The 26951-nt window shown below is 41.0% G+C and overlaps 1 protein-coding gene across 1 annotated transcript; it reads right to left on the minus strand.

Moving 5' to 3' along the window:
- Window positions 1-2080: 2080 nt before the first annotated feature.
- Window positions 2081-22218, minus strand: LOC107118990 (armadillo repeat-containing protein 4-like; the record flags this gene model as incomplete). Its single annotated transcript, XM_015421411.1, has 9 exons — window positions 21995-22218; window positions 20376-20533; window positions 19482-19677; window positions 18130-18236; window positions 17578-17714; window positions 16580-16696; window positions 6774-6988; window positions 3946-4047; window positions 2081-2225 (listed from the first exon to the last, which is right to left on the minus strand). Coding segments are annotated over exons 1-9 (1401 nt in total), but the record flags the coding sequence as incomplete, so codon positions are not given.
- Between the last annotated feature and the right edge of the window lie 4733 nt (window positions 22219-26951).

Consider the following 26951-nt stretch of genomic DNA (forward strand, 5'->3'; position numbering starts at 1 on the left):
CATCAAGGCACATATACAGACACCCCAATCTAGCCAAGGAGCTGTGCATCTGGAAAATGGGCATCCAAACCATGGTGTTCATTTGGCCCTATGGAACAGCTGGATGTGCCTTCTGATGTGAATGGAAATGTGCAAAGGTTACTACTTGTGGCACAGCACCAGAGTTGGGTCAGGCCACAGATGTTAACACACAACTCACCTCCCTTGTCATAGCTTCCTTTCACTCTTGAAATGGAAAAAAATGCTGAATGCCACTATTCTATTCTTTTTTAGGAAAATCTTTAACCAATCAACCATTACTTTCTTTTGTCTCGGCACGTAAAATAATTCTAAACCCAATTAATCATGCTGCATATTTAAAATGTTATTGACGTTAGTTTATTGTTTGTATTCTGGAATGCCCAAAGTGCAATTAAATTTGAAATGGGATGCAATTGTCACTGTATTGCCAAAAGGTATTCTTCTTTCCTCAATTTGCTGGACAGCAGGTTTTGAAAATAAGCACATCTACCTACTCGCATTTATAACATACCATATAGTTTTTAAAACACTATACATTCAATGATGTATAAAAGGAGAGCAACAATGGATATATAACACAAGATTGACATATATTACAACTAAACCCAAATCTAGTCAGGCTACTCATCTATACTTCAGTGCTTATTTGCACAAAAAAAGTTTCAACTCACAATTCTTCCTTTGGGGTAGGGCTGAGGTGTTTTACTTTTAACTGAATAAAATCAATCCAATTTTTAAAAAGGATAGAAGTTTTTTAAAAAAGAGAGAAATAAACTGTGATTGTGCCTACCAAACTAAAACAGAAAGGGAGGGAGGGAGGGGTTCAGTAGCATTGGCTTGACTGCAGCTGGAGCCTCTTTTGAATCAACATACTAAAAGCATAGAAGTTTTTTAAAAAAGAGAGAACTAAACTGTGATTGTGCCTAGCAAACTAAAACAGAAAGGGAGGGAGGGGTTCAGTAGCAGCTGGAGCCTCTTTTGAATCAACATACAGGAAGGTCACCAGCATTGCATTTGTCTGTGTTCCATGGAGCAAACAGTGGTGCAATTTGTCAACTACATTTCTGGTAAATGAGGAGGTTTATGTTCATTGGAATATAAAGGAATAATCGGTTCACAGTCTGAATTTCAAAGGTAATTTGTTAATTCCAAAGATAGAATGCTATTGCCTCTTAAACACTCTTAAACACTCTGTTAACTCCCTTGCTAGTTCAAGCTTGCCTAGCCAGCAGCTTCAGAGTAAGGTAAAGGTTCCCTTGCTCGAAAGGCAGTCGAGTCCGACTCTAGGTTTGCGGTGCTCATCTCTGTTTCAAAGCCGAAGCGCCAGCGCTGTCCGAAGACATTTCCGTGGTCATGTGGCCGGCATGACTAAACACCAAGGTGCACGGAACGTGCTTCAGAGTACAGCATCAGAAATCCAAACTAGCTTCAAACAGGTTAAAGTCTTATTCAGAACTGCATATACAGTCCTATTTTCTAGTTCCTACACCTTAAAATGCAAATTCAATGCATTGTCCTCCCACTAGATTGTTTTATTTAGATAGTTATACCCCACTTTTCTCCCCAGTGGGGACCCAAAGTGGCTTGCTTTGTTCTCCTCTCCTCCATTTTATCCTAACAACAACTCGGTGAGGTAGGCTAGGCTGCGAGAATGACTGGCCAAAGGTCACCCAGCAAGCTTCCATGGTAGGATGGGGATTTTACCCTGGGTCTTCCAGAGTCTAGCATGACATTCTGACCACTAGATAAGGACATTCAGAACTGGAGGCATGATTCACAAAAGTGTTATGTTGCACTGAAGGATCACTTTTGCCACTCCCATGTATAAGCTATGTAGTCAAGCATAACTGCTGGTATGATGATGGCCGTTGGTCTGGAATACTGAGACTCAGAACTAAGAAAGAAATTTATTGTATCACTGAAAATAAACACATTAAAGTTTCAGCATAAAATATAAATTAATTTAGGGGAATAATAAGTGAGAAAAAAGTCACACCATATAATAAGAACAGGAAAAAATTATTTGCCATTTTCTAAAGAAAGAACAAACTTCTTTTACCTTTATATACTTCACTAATTTTTGAATTTGCCAGTATTCGGATGGCAAATCTGTGTTTATTTCCTGGTGACGTTCAGGTTGCTCTTCATCTTCCTCACTCTCTGAAGAACTTTCACTAACATCTTCAACTTTTACTGAAGATTTACTAAACAAAAATACACAGCAACCCACTTTTAGAAGTTATGGACAGATAAGCATGAGCCAAAAGAACAACCCACCAGGGAGAGCTGCTGTACGATTTCAGTTTACAGGAGACATCATTGAAACAGAAACAGCAGTATGCTCCTACTGCATATTAACATGATTCCATGCAGAAGACACACAAAGGGCTCTACTACAGCTGTTGATGTGCAGCATCAGCATACATCTATGTTCTAAAAGCATAGCTGGGGTTAGAATGCCAGATTAGAATCTGGAATTCAAATCCCATCTCAGTCACACAGATAACAGAGTTACCTTGGGCCAGACTCTCACCCTCTCCTACCTTGCCGGGTTATTCTGAGGATAAAATGGAAGCGTGCCACCCTGAACTCAATGGAAGAAGGGCAGGTAAAAATGTAATAGGTAAAGACACTGCACACGACATCAAGCTGTGTCACTGGAATAGTAACAATAAGACTACTTTGCACGTATGTAGTGCTTCAGAATGTTCCTAGGCCTCTGTGTCAGTTATTGCCTTATTATCGCTGCTGTTTCTACATCCCAGATGGCCAGCTGAAGTTGACCTTCTATCACAGCTCACACTCTTCAAACTGGACATACAGAGTTTCTCCCAATGGTAGTTTTTACTTTAACCTAGCTGTGGGGAAGCTTCAAATTTGATCACACTAGTAGTTTCCGAAGGGGTGGGGAAAGGGGGAGGTGTGATTACTGTTTTTTCCTGTGGACCATTTTCATGATCTAATTAGTCTGCCCCAGGACAGAGGAAATGGTCCATGGGGCTAGTATGTTTTTACCCACAAGTAGGAAAGCAGTTTGCAAAAAGGTAATTTTGATCAGGAAAACGGCTTGGTAGGGATGAGTTCACCAGCCTCTTCTCCCACCTCTACTCTGTTTAGATTTAGAACACCACTCTGTCATGGTTCCATTAAAGTACAACCACTCCATGTAAAGACACTCCATGTGTCTGGTCCACTTTGACCCTTAGCTGCTATACCATGTATCAGGTTTTATAAAACTGACAGAGAAAATACTGCTGAAGTGACTGCATCAACACAACAGCCTGTATGTGTTTAATATACAGGATAAGACATTGAAAAAAGATTTCAAAATCATTTGTTTGGACCAATGCAATTTTATGCTGATGAAGTATGTGTTTGTTTTTCAGATTTTGATATTTACTCCTTTAGTCTCACAATTTTAAGGGGGGGAGAAAGAGGGGGGGAAGAGAGAGAGAGAGAGAAAGAGAGAGAGAGAGAGGCAGCTATGTTGATTTTGGAAGGAATATTTAAATTCCAAGGACAAAGCCTTTTTAAAATGAGATCTGTCCCTATACCCTGGTTAAGAAATGCTAGCTAAGGAAATGTCTGTCAAGAGCCAAGTTACGGGTACAATAAAGCCAAGCAATCATCTTCTCTTTACCATGATTGGAAAAATGGTAGCAGATGCAAGTATGAGACAATCCTGCCAGAACCAACAGGTTTATATTTTCAGCTTGGGAGTTCCCTCTTCGATCATGCACAGAAGCAGAAACAATTGGGGAATGTTCTGTTTTAAAAACAACTGCATAAGTTCTTCAGTTGATAATAGTAGAGTCTTTGCGCTATTGATGTCATTTGGAAAGCATCCATAGTTAGCTTACTGCTTGTGTTGAAAACTGATGTGTTTGTAATTCATAAGAAAGAGACAAATAGACAGCCACATACCCTTTAGAAGAAGGAGAAGATGCTGTGCTGGGTTTCTTCTTTCCTTCGGAAGGGGAAGATTTGCTTTCCTTTTCTTCCTTCTCTTTCTTTGCTGCTTTGCCTCTATACAAACATTTTTGTTTGTTAACAAGCCATAGTGCTATTGTGAATATATTGTAAATTTGTGCATGCATTTATCTGGAAAATCCATTTAGTCAAGGAGGTATATTTCAACTGATTAATGCCAGAATATATGAAGGTTGAAAGAGAATCTCTTTTTATGAACGTTTAAAAAGTTGCCATTACAAATTAACAACACAGGCTATTGAATTTAGAATTTTAAAACACTGGCCGTCATCCAATAGACAGTTAAGTGCACTAAGTCTAATGATTTCAGAGGACTTAAGCACACTTAATTCTCCATTGGATTGTGGCCATGGTTCTCTAATACTAAAAACAGTTCAGGTTTTTGCTTTACTCTAGCAATATTCATAGCATGAAAATTGCTGGCATAATAAATAAATCACCTCAATAGAAATTTGATTAAAAGCTACAAAACAACTCAAATTCAATGTATGAACAGTGTAAGAGCTAAAATGGAGGTAGTAACGTTTAAACAAGTATTTCAGGGTTAGGTACAATCCAGAACCTGCTATGTTGACAATGAGTGATTCTGCCACAACTGATAACATTTTCCAGCTAAGTCTATGGTACCCTGTTCTACCCATGACTGGGATCTGGTTGGAGCAGCTCTTGGCAAAAAAATGGTCAACAAATACAAAAATTATTTAATCACATATAGTCTGTAATTCACACATTACAGAAAATCCTTGTGGCCATCACCAGGACTTTCCATCAGTCATGTGCCTGGAGTTTCCCACTTGGAACCGACTTCCCAAGCACATGCAGGCCCCACATGCCTGGGAATTAGGGAATTTTCAGAATGCATCAGACAGAAACACATCTGGTGGGCACAAGAACTTCACAACATGTGAATTGGCCCAAACTTGAGCAGAGCTCCCTTTGTCACTGTTGTGCTGGCAGAATGGGGCATGCAGATACAAGATAACTATATCAAACTCTTTTTTGTTGTTCTAAGAACAGTACAGAAGGCTTGCTGTATTAAAGTTGGCCAGGTAGAAGTCAACAGGGCCTGCCCCCCCCCATGGACACTTCCAGTGGCACAAATGGCACAGGAGGGAAGCCTGAAGCCCCTCCTGCCCCACTGCAGCACTCCTAAGCTAAACAGAGCAACAAAACACTTTGAAGGTGAGTTCTCCTGATCATGTGTGTGACTACAAGTCAGCTCAGGCACCTGACTTGTATATTTTGGATTGTGTATTTTGAGTACAAGTGTACTGTGTATTTTGAGTCTCAGTTGTAAACATTCGTGAGGGCATACAACAGGGAATTCAGTCTGCAACAGAATCCTCCTAGCTTAAATATAGGCGATCTCAACCCACGAACCAGGTTGTAGATATTTGCGCTAAAAGGTTGGAACAAAGAACCAACCTTTTTGGTTACCTTTCTCATGCAGGGTTGTGTTTTTCTCCCGTTTTGGGGTGTGTGGATATTTAAGCTGCCAGCTGTAATTATGGGATCCAAATTGCAAATTGTCCTCATTGTCATGTTTGTGGAATCTGCCTTAAATGCGGCATAAAGACACCCATGCAAATCAGTTGACATGTTTCAGAGAAAATGTTACATGACAGCCAAGGGGTAAAAAAGTGGCTATCAACTTCTACACATTATCTTCAGAAACAACAGATCTTGGGCACTTACAGACAAAGACAAGGCGATTCTTATTGTAATGACTGAGACAAATTTCTTGCTACATAGGCACAACATTCTCTCTGCAGGTCCTGCTAGCGTATGGATTGATTTAGTAGTGACTGGCACAGGAAGTGGTACCCTAAGTGCATGCTTGGACTCCTGTTAGACATTGTTCCCGGAAGTATCAGTGGTCTGGTTGTCATGTTTGGCTTCAAGCCAAAGACTTGCTCACTGGATCCTGTCTTTTGCTTTTCTGCTCTTTCCAGTTTTGATGTCCTCTATCCTATCTGGCTTTCAAAGGGGATCCATCCTATAAACAGATAACTACTGACAAACCTACAGAACAAAATTTGAGTCCAGTGGCACCTTTAAGACCAACAAAGTTTGTATCTGAAGAAATGTCCTTGCACACGAAAGCTTATACCTTGGGCTCAAACTTTGTTCTGCTGCTTCAGACCAACATGGCTACCCACCTGAATCGACTGACAGACTTATCAGTCAAGGTTGCTAAAATGGAAACTTTGTTTTCCTAATAAATGCCAGTTTCTGCTAGACAACAGTGACAAAGGGCTACTGACTTCTCCTTTTGGTTACGGGCTTCCTGGCAGTAACTGGTTAATCACTATGGGAAACAGAGTGAGGGACTAGATTCTGGTATAACTAATCACTTCTTAAGTTCTTATCAGTGACACTCTCATTACACTTCCCCTCTCCGCCCAACTCCAACCAATCTGAAGGCTTTCTAAGCAAAACTTATTAACTTTTCCAAACCATACTGCTACTTGCTTTAAACGCATTATAAATTATGGAACAGATGATAATTTAAATTAAAAACACTTGGGTTTTTTGCATCTCACTTCAAATGGGTGATATGAATCATGCTAAGAAGATCATGGAATCAGAAGAAAAAACTATGGAAAACTATTACTGGAAAATACTCTTCCCTTAAACAGAGTTTTTCAAATATAGGGGATTCATTTATTTGTGAATGTCAGGTTTTTAAATCACAAACACTGTTTGTTAAATCATTAATATATATTGACAATGTGTGACATAAAACACAGAGAATTACATACACTTGGGAGCCGGTCATGGTCTTCCACTTTAGAGATGGTTCTAATTTCTTGCTGTCAGTAAGTTTGCTTTTTACAAGAGGACTCTTAGGCTTCTCAAATACATTCTTTTCTGAATAGTCATAAAACTTTTGGGGTTGGCCATATTCATCTGCCTCAACCGCTTCCATATGCTGATAATGTTTTTCATACTTTGGTTCATCAAAAAAAGTGTATTCCTAATAAGGGACAAAAATGTTTGGAAAAATCTTATTTCCACATGAATAAAACATGCTGAGAAATTAGTAACTTTAGTGGAATCTAGCTAGAATTATTTTATTTTTTCTGTTGCATAAAGATGTCCCATGGTTTTCTAAGAAAAAGGCAACCCCCATATTGCTCAGAATGAAGCTGTGATTGATTTAAAAATTATGAGCAGTTAAAAACAACAATTTGCTGACAAATCTGTCTACTAAATGTGACATAAGAACATAAGCAGAGCCTTGCTGGGTCTACCTAGTATAGCATCCTGTCTCACACAATGGCCAACCAGTTCCTCTGAGCTGGCCAACAACAGGGCATAGAGGCCAAGGCCTTCCCCTGATGTTGCTGCCTGGCTCTGGGATTCAGAAATTTACGGCCTCTGAATGTGGAGGTTCCCCTCAGTCTCTATGGTTAGTAGCCATTGATAGACTTATCCTCCATGAATCTATCTTAATCCACCCTTTAAAGCTGTTAGGGTTGCCAAATCAAAATTGGCCGGGAGCGGGGGGCTCCTGGCCGGCGTCATCCTCGTGCGCACGCGCGTAGCACCGCGTGTGCGTCACCCGGAAGTGACGTCACACGCTGGGGGCGGGGCCACGCCATTTGAGGGGAAAACTCTTTGTTTTCCCCTCAAATGGCGTGGCCCCGCCCCCAGTGTCCGATGTCACTTCCGGGTGACGCGGACGCGGGGGTGGGGTTTCCCCCGGGCCCTGATTCTGTGGGAACGGGAATCGGGGCTCGAAACCGGGGGGAATTCCGCCCCCCGGGGGCTTTTGGCAGCCCTAAAAGCTGTTTATTCCTGTGGCCATCACTACATCCTCTGGCAGCAAATTCCACATTTGAATTACTCTCTGTGTAAAGTAGTATTTCCTTCTGTCTGTTCTGAACGTACTGCCTATCAGTGACCCTAAGAATCATGACTGCATTATGGCTTTTGTGGGCCCTAGGCACTTTTGCCTTTGTGGGCCCCTCCCAGCATAATAATTATATTAACATTATTTCTGATATAACTTTAAATACTTCAACATTTTATATTTTTCTGTTTTAGGCAAAAATTTAATAAATCTTTGTGGGCCCTAAACATTTCATTTTTTTTCTGATGTGAGAAAAAAATTAAAACATTTTCTTCGACCCTAAAAGGTAACTTTTTTTTTGATTTTGAAAGAAATTAAAACATTTTCGTGGGCCCCTAAATGTATTGTGGGTCCTTGGCACTGTGCCTGCTGTGCATAATGGATAAATCAGACCTGATAACAGTGTGAAAAAAACCTGAGCTGTAAGTACCTTGATACAAATTTTCCTCCTAGTGAACAAGCTATAGTGAGTGAACACCAAGCATGGGGTTGGATCCAACCAAGTTTTCTGCTCATGAAAAGGGAAGAAGGGATCACCTTCAAAACAGGTACGCTGAGAATCAGGGAACCTACACATACAAAAGCCATGTGGGATGGGGGCTGTAGTCAGGAGAAGAATTGGGCAAGACTGTGTGAAAACGCTGGCTGGATCCAACCCACTGCTCAGAAGCAAATCCAAAACCTGCTGAAATGAGTGAGGGTTCACTTGTTTAAAATGAACATGTATGATAATGTTCTAGCTGGAACTAAGACTATCTATTTGAATGAATACTTAGAAATGAGGGAAGGGCATAACCAAAATGCAGTGGTCCACTTAAGATCAAATAACTTGTCAGCCACAACAGAGGCCATAAAAGGAGGGGGGTAACCCAACCCAACCCCCACCTTGGTATTTCAGGATATGTACCAATATGAATGCTTGGATTTCTCTTCTTTCACACTCTGAGGATCAAACTAGGTATAACGCATGAGCCCCCCATATCATGAAGCTGTCAATGATATGGCTACTATTAAATTCACTAAATTTCTGAGGTGGCACTTTCTTTTCAATTATGGGTACTGTTGTCAGGCTTATTTTTGCAACTTGAACCATCCTTTTGGAAGGCATTTACAAGCCTAAATTCCAAGCAATACTGATGGCCGATACACTAATACTCAAACAGATTGTCACTGTGTGCAGTTTCTTGGATGTGGCAGAGAATAGTACTAAATCTGATACCGTCCCTTTTACAGCAGCTGCATTATTTGGCCCTTTACAGGGACTGATTACACATTTGTGACTATACATTATCCAAAATGCCAAAACGGGGCAGATTAGCTTCCTTTTATGGTCTCATTTACAGGAGGTGAGCTTTTAATTTTAATGTTGACCATTATACTTTTTCAGTACGTGACTGGCTCATTTCTTACTATTCATTCAGATTGTTAATTTCAGCCAAGAACATTATCATATACATACTATAACATACTGTATTTTCATACCCAGATATATTTTTTAAATACAGAATGGTATTACTTAATGCAGCAGTAAGAAAGATGCACAGTAAATATCTTCAAACTGAGAGCCAGTTTGGTGTAGTGGTTAAGTGCGCAGACTCTAATCTGGGAGAACCGGGTTTGATTCCCCACTCCTCCACTTGCAACTGCTGGATGACCTTGGGCAAGCCATAGTTCTGGCACAGCTGTTCTTGAAAAAGAGCAGTTTCTGTCAGAGCTCTCTCAGCCCCACCTACCTCACAGGGTGTCTGTTGTGGGCAGGGGAAGGGAAAGGAGATTGTAAGCCGCTCTGAGACTCCTTTGGGTAGTGAAGGGTGGCGTATAAATCCAAACTCTTCTTCTTCTTTTTCTTCTTTTATTAACCGTATAGCTGACCAATTAAAGGAATGAATGAAACTTTCTGCTTCAGTGGAAAGACCTCTCTTTCTTCTGTATTTTATATATATTTCATTGCAAAATATCTTACTTATTAGGATCTTCCACTTATAAAACCAAGTGACAGCCCCAGTTGCGTGAAGATCAAGTTAGTGGTTTGGAGGAAGTAGCTGAGGAGATTAAACATTCTTCAGTATTGGGAGTCAGGTGGAACATGCATACTACTCCAGTTCTGCAGCCGCTCCATTGGCTGGCTGCCTCTCATTTATTAGTTTCAATTCAAGGTATTGACTACTACGTAAAAAGCCACGGCCCTCATATCTGGAGGATCTCCTCTCTCCCTGTGTTCTACCCCGACAACTTCACTCATCTTAGCAGGACCTTCTGCAGGTGCTATCCTACAAAATCAATAGCTCCCAGTATTTCTGCATTCTCTGTGGTGGCCCCCACCTCATGGAATGATCTCTTTGATAAAGTTAGGAAGGCTCCCACTCTCCTGGTTTTCCGCAAACTTGCAAAATGGAATTATTCAATTATTATGTTTTTTTGCACAGGTAAATAGACCTGTTCTGTAATGAAATGGTTCAGAAAGTTGCATTTGTAAAGAAATACTATAAGTACGCTCCAGACCAGGTAGTTTCAGCATAAATGCTTATGACTTGTTTCAGGTTGGTTCAGCTCCTTTTAGATTTCTGCTCCTTTTCAGATTTCTGTAGTCCAAAGGCTTCAAACCCTATTGTCCTATTCATGGGATATCCAATCCTGTTGATTGCACTTGACTTATACATTATGTACTCCACCTTGAGTCTCAGCAAGAAAGACAGAATATAAATAACCTTTTAAATGGAGTAGCCACCAGGAACAGTTGCAATATGGCTGCAATTCCCCATAGCTAACTAATGGACAAAGTAAAGTGTAGTTTGGCCCTGTGGTCTCCCAGCAACCTATAAAAAGCAACTGATATTGGTTCCAATAATATACAAAAAACAAGTGACATGACCATCTGCCCATTAGATTCTTGCCTTACATCACCAAGAGCAGAAGGTTTTTGATGGGTGGGGTTAGACACAATTGTTGAAAGGAAGAGAAGTGCACAGATGTAGATTTTTCATTGTGTTAATGGTAGATCCAGAATATTCTAATTCAGATGTGATATGCAGCAGAAGAGGGAAGAATTACAAGAATGAACAGAATGGATTCCCTTAACATTAAGGATAACAGGATATAGAAATATATAGAAGCTCAGGTCCTGTATCCTGACAACTTATTTCCCAAATCACTTTCCATGAACCTCCAGATTCAGCCTAAGGGGGGGGGGGAGCCCTGCAAGCCTGATTTTTCTGCATCTAGCTGTGCAGGCAACTCCCCACTGAAGTCAATAATGTCAATCTAAAGATACTTGCACAGAGACTGCTGTGTGCAAGGATCCTTCCCTCGCATATTCAATGCTATCATCTTTGAATGCTCATTTACCACTTCTATTTATGAATGCTTTGGATTTCTTTTTATAAAAACAGAGAAAAGGAATTACATGGCATGCTAAGGGATGGCTTTCCCCCCAATATGGAAGCGAACTGCACAAAGGTAAACTAGGTATGTACTATGTCACATGGAGCAAAACACAGAGATTGCTGCTGTCGCATGAGGGTGATTCCCTGTTTTGCTCTCATTGCAGCTGTGATGCAGAGACATGCACAGAGGCAAAGGAAGCATCCAACACAGGATTTCCCCCCCATGCTTTTCCCTCACACTAACCATTTCTTCCCCCTCTGCTCTGGCAAGATTTTTGCCTTTTAAAAAAATCTGTAGAAGGAATATCACTCTTGTGTTAGGATGCTATCATGATGTATCTACTACCAATTAAAACTATGTCAAAATATCCACTGTAACGGGGAGGAAATGGCACCAGAAGAGGATGGCGATGCACCAAAGCCCACACCTTCCTGTCTACACTCTGCCCCCACTTCGTGGAACTATCTTTCTGGAAAGATTGTAACAAGCAGGGTTTGGAAACTGTAGAGTAGAGCTGGGGGAAACCAGAAGGTGGATGACCACATGATAATGTCATGTGGAAGCCCAGTTTAAAAACTGCTACAGTTGGGTGAGATCACAGAGCAAGAGCTCAGTCTGGAAGCAACCGCCATTACTAGATGATCTTTATGACTTTTGGTCTCTTTGTACCATCATGCACTACGTCCACAACCCTTCAGCTCCATAACATTTAAGGGGGGGGAGGGAACCAATTCATTTACTAATGATTATTTCATAACTCTGGAGAAGATCTTTTTATATCGAAAATACCTAGTGCAATGTGCATTATTATTAGAATGATGTCTAGTCAATTGTTTGCATTTTTATTTATTTACAGAATTTATTATTATGAATTTTATTAATCATACCCTAGCCTGCATTCATTCAGGGTAAGGAAATCATTAGGGAAATTGTGCCTTTGTTAATGAAGGAGTTTCATTATACTCATTCATGTGAATATGTCTATTTTTTATTTATTAAATTTAGTTTTGATACTAATATGCTTTATGAATTGGTTAATGTAAATTACATTATGACAGGTGGTGTTGACCAGATGAGTTATTTAAATAACACAAACAGTAACTTGTACATTAAAAATTATTAAAGTGGAGAGTGTTTACTACCGGAAAGAGCCTAGTTCTATCTGCCTTGATTAGCAGTGAGATCATTCTTTTAAGGAATAAATCCCTTAAAGCTGCAAAAAAGTTCCCCTTTGGTTTGCATTTTTGAGGAGGCTTGGTGGGAATTTTTTTTTAGATCTTTGTCTGAATTGTGAAACCCTTGGGTCCACAAGGGAGGTGATGAAAAATCTTTCCTGGTGTTTGGCCATTTAAGGCAACAGCAACAAAAGACCAAACATGGATGAAATTATTAATCATGGTGAGTTACCTAAGCTATCTCTGCCCTCTTTTTTTTCTTGGCATCATCAAAATCAGTTGGATCTCTGACTGTACAGGGTGGATTCTTTAAGATCTCTGGTAGGTGCAGAGATCTTTGGTAGGTTTTCCTTCCACCTGGCTACTGAATCTGAAAATCTTGTACAGCTATATACAGAGGGTACAAGAAGCAGGGCACTGAGTTCGGTTCTCAAAGGTCCACAGTTATGTATATTATGTATTCGGCAGCACACATACTGTGCAACAGCTCAATATGACCCCAGGATGGGTAAAAGCAGGATATACCAACTGACTTTTCTGTAGGCAAATCGCCCATACTGGATCAAGACAATATAGTCTGATGGATGTAACTAAGCAAGCAGCTGTAGTCTCTAAAATCAGGTTCAATAAGTCATGAAACAAGAGTCTTCCCAACGCTTGGAATAATAATAGATATCATCCAGGCATGGAAATGTTGAGACTGAGAGAATTTGTAATCTACAGCATAGAAGAGATTTTTAAAGACACCAGAAGATCTCTCTTCTTCCTGTTCTCTTAAAGAGCCTGAACATGTGCAAACTGTTTGGAAATGGTTTCCTTACCATATGTTATAAAGCAAAGCTATTCCAGACCTCACATACTGAAGTGTCTCTCCATATTCTGGTCTTACCATATATAACATTCCAACAAGTTAATGTGTTAAGGCTTTAACAACTTCCCCCCTTTGCAAGATTATCTTCTTCAATTTTTTTAAAAAAGATCCTTATGTATATTTAATGTGCATTTAAAGCAGACTCAACAGAAACATTGGCTATTCTGTTTTTCCACCAGTGACTCAAATTCTATGAAAGTAAAACTCATGAAATTCTTGAAAGTGTAACGAACAATCCACCTAGGCATATCTGCAACAAAAACACTGATACCATTTTAGCTGGCAAGGCATCCTGGGAACTGCAGTTTCACATGTGTGATAATCCCCAGCATCTCCCACAGTCTTCTGCGGGAGGGTAAAGACTTATTTTGTTTTGCATACCCCCAAATAACTGTTATTGGCCCTCTTCCCTGGATTTGGTGTTGTCTGTTTTTTGTTTCTATTGAATTATTTTATATATACTTTATTTTAAATGTTGTTTTAATACTGAAATGTTTTAATGTTTGCCACCTTGGGGACCCTATTTCAGTGGAAAGGCAGCAGAGAAATGTTTTAAATAAATAAATAAATAAATAAATAAAATTGCAGCTTCCCAGAGGACAGGGAATGATTCTTAAACCAGTACAACTCTATAGAGTATATAATGTCCTCTGTGCTCAAATCTCAGGGTTCTGTTAAAAAAAGAGGGAACTGTGTGTGTAAAGTTTCATCAAGTTGCAGTCAACTTATGGTGACCCCAGCAAGGGGCTTTCAGGGCAAGTAAGAAGCAGAGGTGGTTTGCCACTGCCTTCCTCTGCAGAGTCTTCCTTGGTGGTCTTTCCTCAAATAACTAACCCTTTTTGCTTTCCAGATCTGACAAGATCAGGCTCCACTGTGCTGCGTTCCCTCTCCAAGAGGAAAATACAGTACAGGATTTTAAAATATGTAGCTACAATTAACGCAAATTTGACTGCTATTCACTTCCTGAACATCTGAAATGTGTTGTGTTTTTAGATTTTCATAATATATAACAAAATATTGTCTGACAAAGCATAGGTTTTTTTGAAAATCAAGGAAAACCAACATGACCTGCATAAAAAACAAGTAAGAGCTAGCATTTCCAATGTTTCAGAAATATCCCAAGATGGAGCTTGGATCCTCCATTACAAGAAGCTATACTGTTTCTATCGATCTGCCTATCAACTGACTCATCTCATTTTATCCTTCCCTAACTCCAAAAAGCATAGGGCAGCACAAGTGTCTGCAAAAAAGGAGATTTCAGATACTAAATTTACAATGATGACTGTGTGGAAAACCAGTATTTTCAAGAACCATAGGGTGTTCCAAACTAAATAATCTCAAATTATTTTAATAAAGAATATTATTCCATATCCTACCATACAGTATTGGGTATATTCGTTCCAATAACAGTAATATATATCAAGAAAGAAGTTTGTCCAACTCCTTCCTGACAACAGTGGGATCCAAAGAACCCCTTCCATAACCCCTAAAAGGCTTCTGTGCAGGCCTGGAAAGGCTGATGGGCTTCCCTTCTAGCTGTAGCTTTTGTACCCAATAGAGCCTGTACTGGAAGGCAAAGGGCTGGAGTAAAAAAAAAAAAAAAAAGGAGACCGTAAGCCCCCTTGCATGGGAAGAATAACTCGTTTGGACCATGGTCAATATTTAGTGTAATGATGAATTTTCCTCCAGATTTGCAAATAATGAAAATCTGAAGACTAACGGTTGCTCTGAGAAGAATATGGTAACTTTAATTATAACTACTGTCTGCATGAATTTTATTCTGAGGGGTACAATATGTTTCTCATCCTGAAAAGCCAATAACACTTAAATTTTAGAGCTCCGGTAGCATGGAGGTAAGACACACTCTGAGCTGGAAGACCCACTTGTGTCTGACATTTAAATCAAAGAGAATTCTTGTAAAATGAAGAATATTCTTTTTTTATTCAAGTCAGAAGGGTGAAGTTAAATAGAGGAATGGTTTTGATTATATAAAGTATTGTCAAAGAAAGTTGACCTTTTTCATTAAAATATGATATTTTCCTGCTTTAAAAGTTATACTACTGCTCAAAGGAAAACCATCTGCTGAAGGCTGAGAAGAACTGCTGCAATTCTAAGCTCACTTGCTAGGCAAGTTCTATCAAAAGCAATGCAGCTTCCAAATAAATGTGTTTAGGGCCGGAGTGAAAGTCAGAAGCCAATCAGGTAGAACGCTCCTCAGCCATTGATACAAATGTTTTATCAGAACTACCAGCAGCAATTAAAGAAACAAAACCTATTAACCATTAATGATTAAACTCAACATGTACACATGAAATGCTGGTCTTCCAGTAGCAAAAGAAGTATTTGAAGTTATCAAACATTTGCCATTGCACACAATTCTTGTAGGTATTTTTACAAAAAGACTTCACACTGTGCAGCTGGAAACAAAGTGACTGTAATTAGGCACTGCACAAGCAATAATGACAACTGCTTAAAACTACCTGTTCAATTTGTACTTTTGATTCATGAACACTGTGCTTGATCTCACATATATGGTAATGCAAATGACAAAAATGTATAAAAATGTTACTTTAAGTTTTAATAGAATAGCCATAGAAGTGCATAATAGAAACTCTTTGGACAGCATGAGGGGGAATTAACCTTTCTGTGTCCCACCACTATTTTTTAAATGCTAAACAAAATGTCAGAAGGCGTGATCACAGAACCCCTAAAATCCCAGGGCCACAGACGGCAAAGGGTAGAGGAATTTTTTAGACAATTTTGCTTTAAACTGCAAGTTGCCCTTCTGTATCTGCCTTTTCTACTTAATAAGCTGACTTTAGTACTTAGAAGTCTCTCCCTCTCTCTTTTATATTCTGAATATTGCTCCAACTATATCCTTGTGTAGCAACCCTAAATCAGGGTTGGATGTGTTTCCCAGGTAAGTTAGTTTGGTTGTAATTAAACATTATTTCAGTATGGAACTAACCTTGTTAGATGAGGTGACATATATGTAATCTGTACCATGCAAAAAGATATTACATATACAGAATAAGCCATAACAGAAACAGAAACAGCAAAAACTATTTCACACATTTTACTCTTTAAGTACATTGTATTAAGATAGGTTATCCATGGTCCAGTACAAGTTAATGGTTTTTATCTTGTGCAGCTGTTCCACTAATACAGTTTCTTCCAATGTAAGAAGCATTCACCAACGCAAGACACGGGGCAAGTTCCTTCCACTGGAGGAAAGCACCTATGCTAGTGGGATGCATTAGTGGGATCAAACCCAACACATACCTGTTTAGCCATATTTTCTACAAATGCTGCTGATCTTTCCCTTAAAAACGTGACAAGGTCTTTATATATGTCACTCTTTCTCTCATAGTTGATTTCATCTCTTTCTTTTTCTCTTCCCTGCAAAAGCAGCAAATGTTATTTTATTCCACAGCCTTGCATATTCTTGAAACACTCACAACATTTCACTCACTTTTCAGGAACACAGACCAAGTCTTGAAATGATTTAGTGTGGTTCACTCTGTTCTCCAGATTCAAAGTTGGCACAGCTGCCCATTCAATACGAGGCTCACAACATTAAGGCTTTTCTCCCCCCACCCCAAGTTTGGCAATCACATATTTCTCTCAGCAGTGTTGCTTTTAAAAAAAACAACAATAACATTACTCAAGAAATCTATCATTTTGCCAATGAATAACATTGATACACTAGAATCATTACAATAATCAAGGAAAGAGATTTATTTTCTAATTCATCTGCTGGACTACAAACAACATAGCTCAACAGTATAGCATAAAGAACAGCTAATATAAGAGTATGAAATAAGTTAAATGAGCATAAAAACTTTTGTGTGCTATAATTGTTGACTGTCTAGTGCCTGCCTAAGGAAAAGGTGGAAATGATTAACGTTGAACGCAATGGTCCCTTGCGCAGGGGAGAAAGTTAGTATGATGGCACGATTTCTGTATTGTTTGAGTAATCACTACGGATAAAGCAGCAAGTCACAGAACAGCTTCCTTAGTGACTAAAGAAAGTGTTCCTTGACTTGCCTCTTTAGCCATATTGCAGACCAAATGGTACAGCATGTATGTCATTACAATTCACATTTCCCCTTGGCAGTTGGTTCAAAGGTTCAACCAGAAGTACTAGAATCTAAAATGATGCTCACAAACTGGATTGGGAACCAAACTGTATGTAAAACAACTTCCAGTTGTTTACTATTTAGCCAAAAACGTGAGCATTATAATGCTATGATTTGCCTTTGGATATCTGTATTACTTACTCCATTTAAAAATACTCCTGCCGTGCTGCAAGTGACATACATAGCATCTGAGTCACATGGTTTAATGATCAAGTAGCAAATTTCCCCATGGACTTGTCTCCAAGGTGGGGCACGGCATCCATTCGAGAATTCATAGTCTGTAATTACACAGCGGCAGTGTTTTGGTCCATTTTTTAAACTACATGGCTAGTAAAGAAGCATAAAATAAATTTGGATTATAATATTACACAAAGGAACAGCATAATCTGGAGATCTTTCTTCAGTCACTAGGGGGAGGGATATATGCAGCATAAAGAGTTTGTGGACATAGGCCATGCAGAGATCCCAAATCACAAGCTATCTGATGAAGCAGGTTTAAGAGTAGCCTACAAAAACAGATGGCAATAAATGTACTCATCTTTGAGGTGTCACAGAATTCACATTGAATTATGGGAGTTTCTAGCAAGATGGATCCTCCCAGGGCACGGTCATTTAACTATAGTTACATTTATATCTGTCTTGAATGTGTAATAACAATTATATGACCAGAAGACATAAAAGAAGAGTTTGGACCTGATGTATATTCCAGCGATTCAAGGACTGCATTTTCCCTTGCACCAGAGAAACGCTTAAGCAGATCTACTTCATTTTTCACAGCAGCGGGAGTTAATCTTACTTCTCTGTAATTAGGATAAAGTAGTTACGTTCTAAGATCTGAGAGGACAGTTAACATAATTCAGTGAGGGGGGGAAACAGAAGAAAATGTTGGATTTTTCTTAAACAAACCAAATTTATATCCAGCATACAGAAAAGATTGGAAGTACATTAGTTTTTACTGAGACTTGCACATACTTAAAAAAATATTGAATGACAATGCCTCATTGGCTGCACTCCAGAGACCCCTTAACTTTCTCAGACTGGTAATAAATAGGACCGTAAGCATTAACAGGTTTAATGGAAAAGTTAGATTACTGAAAATGCAACAGTGCAATCCTAAACTGAGTTACACCCGTCTAAACCTATTGTCTTCTGTGGACTTAGAAGGTCTTTTTAGGATTGCACTTTAAGTTAATAGGAGCCATTCTGGCTACACTGTGTTACTGCAACAGGGAATGAAAAAGAAAATCTGAATGATGCTGGTCTTTTTGCTTTGTTCTAAAAACTCTGTAGTCCTCCTTGAGTCTGAACAAGAAAGGTGGATGATCAATGCAGTAAATAAATAATGAACTTTTCTTCAAATAACAAGTGGTAGCCTTTGTTTATTAAGCTGTAAATTATCATACACTTCTCCCAGTATCCTCCAAAAGTATATTTGTTGACATACTGGTAATATGCAAATTTGTCCATCCACAAGATATTTTTGTTCATTGATCATTTAGCTTCTACATGTAAACAATCTAGTTGAGTCAGGTGTAGCTAACCTTGCTCCGTACCGTTCCCTCTGCTCCTACAACCACTGGAAATTTTTATGAATATATAATAATATTTTATTATTTAGTTCATTTGTACCACACCTGTCTCCTTAATGGGGACCCAAAGCGGTTTACGTTGTTTTCCTCTCCTCCATTTTATGTTTGCAACAACCCTGTGAGGTAGGTTAGGGTAAAAGAGGGTGACTGACCCATGATCACCCAGCAAGTTTCCGTACCAGAGTGAGGATTTCAACCTGCACCTCCCAGATCCTAGTCTGATTAATTACTACCCCACACTGGCGATGTGCATGTCTGTATTGCAAAGGTACAGAAAATTGTCAATTACTTGCCCCAGTTTTGAGAAGCCATTTAATAACTTTTGTTTTTACAAAATTGCCTAAATCACTCTGGTATCATTCTGGGGCTCTAAACAAAGAACTACTTTAGATTTACAGACCGAGAATAAAACCTCATTTGTTAAAAAGCTATGAGTTCTGTTTGAAATATACTCACCGTGAAATCTGTTTCAAAGAGCTGTTGAGTAGCTGCATATCCAGTTGCTGGAGAAGAAGGGAAATTTTCATTTTCATTTCGGTATCAGCAGCATCATCTTTTTTCACTTTGTCTAATAAACGAAGCATGGACATATCCTCTCCTTCAATGGTCCCATATCCAGGGCCAAGAATTTTCACAATGGGATCTCTATTGACTGCAAGTTATTCATATTGGTGCAAAAATTCAACAGAACATCAAGTTAGGACATGTCATGATTGTCAAGATTCAGATTGTCAAGAAGTAACTATTTATGAAATGGGATGAAATGAAAAATAATTTAATTAAGAATTTTCTAAGAACACTGTTGTTTGTTCTGAACCAAGATGAATTGTCCTTCTTGTGGGATTCTCCTAGCAGTTAAGTTCTTCTTTTTTGGGGTGAGTATTTGTGTGTGTGTATGTTTGCGTGCCTGGAAGTCATGGTTGACTTCTGGCAACCCCTAGTGGGGCTTGGATGTTTCAGAGAGGTGGCTTGATATTGCCTGCCTCTGCATCCTGGCCCTGGTATTCCTTGGAGGTCTCCCATCCAAGTACTTGCCAGGGTCGGCCCTGCTTAGCTCCCAAGATCTGACGAGATTGGGCTTGCCTGGGCTACCCAGTTAAGATCTTGTAAGACCAAGAACAGGGTAGAGCAACACCAAATTCTGATTCTGGGCCAAACGATAGGGCAGGAAGACAAAATAAGTTGTGGGGGAATCCCTGTGTAAATCAGAAGAACTACAGTTTATAAGCAGAAAGTCCTGAATAGCAAAGGCTAATTCCCAGCTCATACAGCAGTTACATTTACTGCATATACACCAGTGTCTGCTTGTGGTAAAGTTTCAACTAAAGCAGCAACGGTATAAAATGTTACCTTGAAGGCACGCTTGTGCTTCTTTTAGCCTTTTTTCCCCAGCGACATACAGCAAATGAGACAGCTGTGCAAAGCTGCGAACTTTGATGGTTGATCCAGAGAGCTCGAGCAACGGCTGTCCATCTTTGTCTGTTTCCTGGGACTGAACTTTTTTTTCTCTAGAAGAATAAACACAGACACTAAAACTTCTGAATGGGCAGCAGCTACAAAAACACTGCTGAGAAACTGTGATTAAAGCACATGCAGAATTTGGCAATATATAGACTTTGCTAAAGATATGGAGAGGTGAAGTTGCAATTTGAATAATAGAGAAGTGGGCACAAAGAGTTTCAAATTTATGTCCAGAATCGTTCACCTTCATACAAGGCTTGGAGAGTGAATGGACTTAGAATCAGATACCCAGTTGCATCTCCCTCCCCTCTCTTAGAGACACAGATCTATGAGAATATAACTTTATTGGCAGGGTCTGACTTTATTTTTTGTAAATTTCTGACATGCTACAGATAATATGATTAATATTTGAAAAATAGGCACAATGTATCTGTTATGTACGCAGACCGCCACCAGGGGTCCGCAGCTAAGCAGGAGCTTGGTCCCCAAACACAAAGGGGAGGGGACCTAGGATCCTAGTCCACCTAGAGTCCACCAATAGAACCCTTGGCGGGAAATTCAAAACCTCCAGTGGGGACAGAGGTGTGCCGGGTGGAGTGTATATAGTTGGCCTTGCAGGGCCGTTTTTTTGGTCTTGTTGTGAAGCACAATAAACGCGTCTGAATGCATGTTGTAGTCTGAGTTCTCCATGCGTCGAACCCAGTACTTTTTGGTATCTCAAGTACAATTTTGTCCCATCCTTCTTTCAAGGAACTCATTGTGGTACAGGTGAGGCTGAGAAAGAGTGACTGGCCCAAGGTCGCCCAGTGAGCTTTCATGGCTGAGTGGACATTTTGACTCAAGTCTGTCATTCTAACCACAATGTCACACTGCCTTTATCTGAGCACCTCAAGGACATTTTCTACTTAAGGACTGGATGCCTAATATCAAGATTGTATCTCATGCCCTCCATGACATAAAATGTGGTCCTGACAAGGCACTCTATCTTATAACAGTAAATGGTTGCTCTTCATATATACAGGAAAAGGTAAAATGATGCACTTGGGAATGTTCCTGGGGAGGAAACCCAACTTCTATCCTAGTCTCAAAATGTCAGGTTTTTTTGTAACAAACATTTTCCTCTCTCTCTCAGCAGTCTCCCCCCCGACTAGAGCCCTGCCAACTTCTATCCTAGTCTCAAAATGTCAGGTTTTTTTGTAACAAACATTTTCCTCTCTCTCTCAGCAGTCTTGCTAACAGAAATCCATCCACAAAGTGTAATAGGAGCTAGTTTAAAATGTACATGGATTGGACAGTGCTGCCCTAAGTTTAATCTGATGGTCACACCAGGACAGTACCCAAGAACAGGCTTTTAGAGACATGGATATAGGCTTGAGCTACTCATACCCAAAGGATGCTTGAGAACAAATGTAGCACCTTGTCCAACAAACCTGGTTAGCTTTGGTTCATTATACACCATTGCCATACTAAGGCCCTTGCAGTTACATTTTTATCCCACCCTTTCTTACCTGACCTCGTAGCCTGATTCAAATGCAGAAGGCTCCAGCTGTGTCTGCCATTCAAGTGGCTCCTTGAAGGTGAAAGCAGCTTCTTGAGGGTGTTTGCTGCTGAAGCTTTCAGTAAACTTAATTATTTCATTTAGCAGAGATTCATTCAGTGGCGTGATTTCTAGTGTGCCAGTCCCAGAACCAGCAGTAGTCCACTGAGCTGCTCTTGTCAGTGCCACGCCCATGGCAAAGGCTCAGTTCACACACCTTAGAAAACGGACAGGCAAAAGATTGCTAGTTATTAAGCAGGTTTTAGAAAGAGGTTGAGTGAGTGACTCGGATAGCATTTACACATGGTATGTACTACTTCCACATGGCAATTACTCTCCATGCAGCTTTTGTTGTCAATGCAAATGCAGAGGCATTCATAGTGGCACTGGAATGTCCACTCAACAGTTTTCCCAGCTCTCTCCTTGGTTCAGGTCCCTTAGGCCACTAGAGGGCTTTTTAAAAATCAGCAACTGCTAGATCACTGTTGAATAGATCACTGTTGAATTGTAACAACCTAGGCCGAGTTCAGACTGGCAGTTTGGCCCGATATAGGCACGTTTCAGAAATGTTTCACAAACGGATTAAACAGGCCATTCACACATGCACATCTGTCAGGTGTTCCCCAGCCGTACTCAACCCATCTTGTAACGCTTCCCTCCCGAGTTTAAAAAATACCAGGTGAAAGTGGTAGCAAAACCTGGAGAGCGTGTTCATACTGCTTCCCGGACGTGTGCATGCTAAAAGCCGTGCGAACAAGCCGCATTGATAATTGCTGATGCGCATAGGTACATGTCGCCAGAGAAAAGGCCACTTACAGGCGCGCCTCCGGGCCAACACTGCGAACGCTCCCTTGTGGCTCCTCCCGGTATGCTCCCGCATCAGTTGGTGCAGTGTGACTGGGAATACCTGGAACAAGTTGTTCCGGGTCTTTTTTGCCACGATTCCCTCGTGCTTCAAACTGCCAGTCTGAACTCAGCCCTAGTGCCACTATCCTGTAACTCCTCTGAATTTCCTGTTCTCATTTTTAAAATGTAAGTAGCTAGCCTGTTTTGTTGTGGAGATGGAAGAGAAAAGGTGCTCCCCTTATATTGCTACGAAGAAAAGGGCTAGAGACTTCTTTACTATGAAAGCTGGGAATTCAGAGGAACTAGTAGATTGTGGCAATAGATCATTATGACATTATAACCTACAAGGGAGGGCCCATGAGATTGCTTGGGGGGAGGGGAATCTGATATCCACCCCACTGCTGAGCCAGCAAGGTTCCAGGCCCCAACTCTCAACACTGAGCCTGGCAGCTGGAGTTCACTACCATTGACCCGGGCTTGTAGTGGCTGCTGGCATCCACATCTCTCAACGCCAGACCTGCAGCAGCTGCCAGCATCCACCCCCATGGCTGAGCCTGCAGCAGCTGCCAATGTCCACCACCAGTGTTCCCTCTAAGATGAGTTGGTGTGAGATAGCTCACAGTTTTTTAGCCTCCGGCTCACAAGCTTTTGTTTCAACTCAGGAAGGAGGGCTCCAGAGCAAAATAATTCATGCAGCAGCCAAATCACTCACTCACAACTTTAATGCCAGCAGCTCACAAAGTAGAATTTCTGCTCACAAAACTCCACAGCTTAGAGGGAACCTAGTCCACCACCACTGTGCCTGGAACAGCAACCAGCATCCCCCTCAACCATAGCAGCCACCAAGAGAAGTTTCCTTAAATGCGTTGTCTTCTTCACAAGTAATCCTGATCCTACAATGTTGGATTTTGTTGTCTCAGCACAAACGCAGATTAATGCTGTTGCAGCTAAGGTGACACTCTAACGGTATGGGGTGAGAGCAAAGCCATATAGCTCTAGCTCCTTTAAGCCTGCTCACAAGTCCTGAGGCATGCTATTGGAATCACTGGCCTTAACGGGTTCCTCTGCAGGCTGCCCTGACCTGGATGGCCCAGGCTAGCCTGATCTCATCAGAAGCTAAGCAGGGTCAGCCTTGGTCAGTATTTGGATGGGAGGCCACCAAGGAAGTCCTGGGTCACAACACAGACCCAGGCAATGGCAAACCACCTCTGAACATCTCTTGCCTTGAAAGCCCTATGAGGGATCATCATAAGTCAGCTGTGACTTATACACACACACAGACACCTCAAATGATTTCATTGGGGACTTTTGAGAGGGATGCTGAGCATTCCACACCCTATTTCCTTCCCTCTGTGAATGGGTAGGATGGCTGGGCAGACAGATACCTCTTACAAGTCATCAGAATCCAAGGGATGAATGTAAGAGTCCTGTTGTAGGGCTCACCCATTTTTATGTATACTTGCTTGCCTGTGAGCAAATCTCAATGGAATGGACTCTATGCCCATTTACTCAGAAGGAAAATCCCAATGACAATGCAGTCCTGTGGAGAGTTACTTCAAATAAACAGGCTTAGACTGGAGTCACAAGTCCTGCTGGAACAGAACATCTTGTCCAGCATCCTGTCCAGCATAAGAGTATAAGTAGAACCTGCTGGATCAGACCAGTGGTCTATCTAGGTAAGCATATAGTCTCACAGAGTGGCCAGCCAATTGTCCCAGAGAGCTAACAAACAGAACAGATAAGCCAAAGCCTCCCTCATATGTTGCCTCCTAGCACTGGTATTCAAAGGTTTATTGCCTCTGAATATTGTTCCTTTTGCTCGCCATGGTCTAGTAGCCACAGACTGACCTATCCTCCATGAATCTGTCTAACCCCCTATGACCATTTCCCTCCCTCACATGCAGGAATTCCCCTTCTGTCTTGTTGAGCAGCCCCTTTATTTTCTTCTTATTTCTTTGTCTATGGCTGTTCCACTCAGTTGATGTATTACTCTGCTTTTGAAATGGCACACAAGAGGCTTTTAAAAGTTCAAAATAAACAAAATGTTTTATTTAACTTGGAGGAGAAAAGGTCAGGTGGAATCAGGTGTAGGATGTATGAGGTGAACAGATAATAAAACTGAGGTAACTTTGTAGTAACAAAAATACCAGATAATTTATTGCCAACAAGTGTTTATGCTATTCAACAAGGTCTTTAAAACTTTGGAGAGGCTTTCTTTTCAGTTTCTGCTTAAACACTCAAGCATAGGTTTCTGAGTTTCACCAACACATATAAAGGCAGGAACATACAACCAAGTTCCCAAAATCCTTCTTTATACACAAACCAGGGGTTGCTCCTCTTTTCAAGAAGCTATTTAACTGGGCAGGGATCACTTCTCTTTACTATAAGCTATTTCAGGGGGGGTGCTTGAATGAGGATTCTCCTTGATCCACTCACTCTCTTAGCCTCCTTCCCAGTCCACACTCAGTGCTTAACTCATCTTCAATTGTCAGTTCCCAACTGTCATTCCTTAACTGACTCCCTCAACAGAATTCATTCAAACTGCTTGTCACTCAAAGGTTCTCATAGGCATTAACCCTTGATAGTCCATCACACTCCCTTTTAAAGTAATCTATGATCATGGTCCATCACTATATCTCTTGGAAAGTCAGTACCACAATAATCAAAGGAAAATCCCAGACTTTCCTCCTGGGAAAGGTACTTCAGCATCCTAATCATTTTGGTTGCCCTCTTCTGCACTTTTTCCAACTTCCTCAATGTCCTCTTTGAGATGCAATAACCAGAACTGCAAACAAATATTCCAAATGAGGTTGCATCACAGATCTATATCAGGGTCCCAATTCCTTTCCTAATAATAATTATTTCCTAATAATCCCCACTAAGAAGTTTGCCTTCTGCACCGTGGCAGCACGCTGAACTGACATTTTCAACGAGCTGCCCAGGACAACCCAAAGATCTCTTTCAGCTTCGGTCTCAGCAGATCCCATCACCATATATTGAACATCGGAACTTATGTGAATTTCGCCCTCTGCATACGTTTGTGCTGTTAGTCAGTATCTACTTTCAAGTAAATGGGTGCGCCGAATTGCAGTTGCAATGCTATACACACTAACCTCTACTGAAGGAAGTGGAGCTTACTGACTCAGCAAACATGCAGCGGACCTCTCAGTCACGGGCTTGGGGGGGGCGGAATTCCCCCCGGAGACCAACGCGCACGGTGCTCCTCACAACCTCCCAGTCGGAGTGAACGCCACATTCACACGCTCATTTCTCCACTGGCGGCGGGAGCGTCTGGCGAGCCGAAGTCCCTCACAAAAGCCCTTCTCGGAACAACCAGCCGCCACCCCACCCCCGCCGTCCCGGGAAGGGGAAAAAACCCTCTTCTCGCAGGCTCGGTACCTTCCAGATGAGAACCGGTCCTTAGAAATCCAGGCAGAAGCCGTTGCCGCCGGGCTCGGAGCAACGGCGCGCAGTGGTTACCATGACGCCAGGCCTGCCGCGGCTTTCGGTTGCTAGGAGCCGACCGTAAACAATGTGCGCGTGAAGCGCGCTCTTCTGTCCCCTCCTTCTCTCCTTTGGTCATTGGCTGTTGGGAGGGTTCTGCCGGCGGCCACCGCCTTGTGAGGGAGCAAATCCAGCCAGCCACCTCCCATCCATAGTCCTCCTGGGCCACGGGCTGTCAATCGTTCCACAACCGCTGTTCATCATTCTCAACACACACACACCCCAGCGCTTCCTATTCCTGCCAAATTTGGATCGCCTTTCAAAATCAACTTGTTTATTTTTATTTCTTCCTATATCCCACTCTGCAGTTGTGTTCACTGTTTATAGAGAAGTGATTTATGCTTTACTTACATTGGGATTTTTCAGACCTCTAAGCATCTTTGGGACAGGACCACTTTTTCCTTTAAGCTGAGTTAGTGTGAGCCAGCTCATGGTTTTTTAGCCTCCAGCGCACACATTTTTGTCTTAGCTCAGGAAGGATGGCTCCAGAGCAAATAAATTTATGCAGTAGCCAAATTGCTTGCTCACAGCTTTAGTGCCAGTAGCTCACAAAGTGGAATTTTCGCTCACAGCACTCC

Source organism: Gekko japonicus, unplaced genomic scaffold (genome assembly GCF_001447785.1).
Source record: "Gekko japonicus isolate JY-2015 unplaced genomic scaffold, Gekko_japonicus_V1.1 scaffold725, whole genome shotgun sequence".
Classification (NCBI taxonomy): Eukaryota; Metazoa; Chordata; class Lepidosauria; order Squamata; family Gekkonidae; genus Gekko; species Gekko japonicus.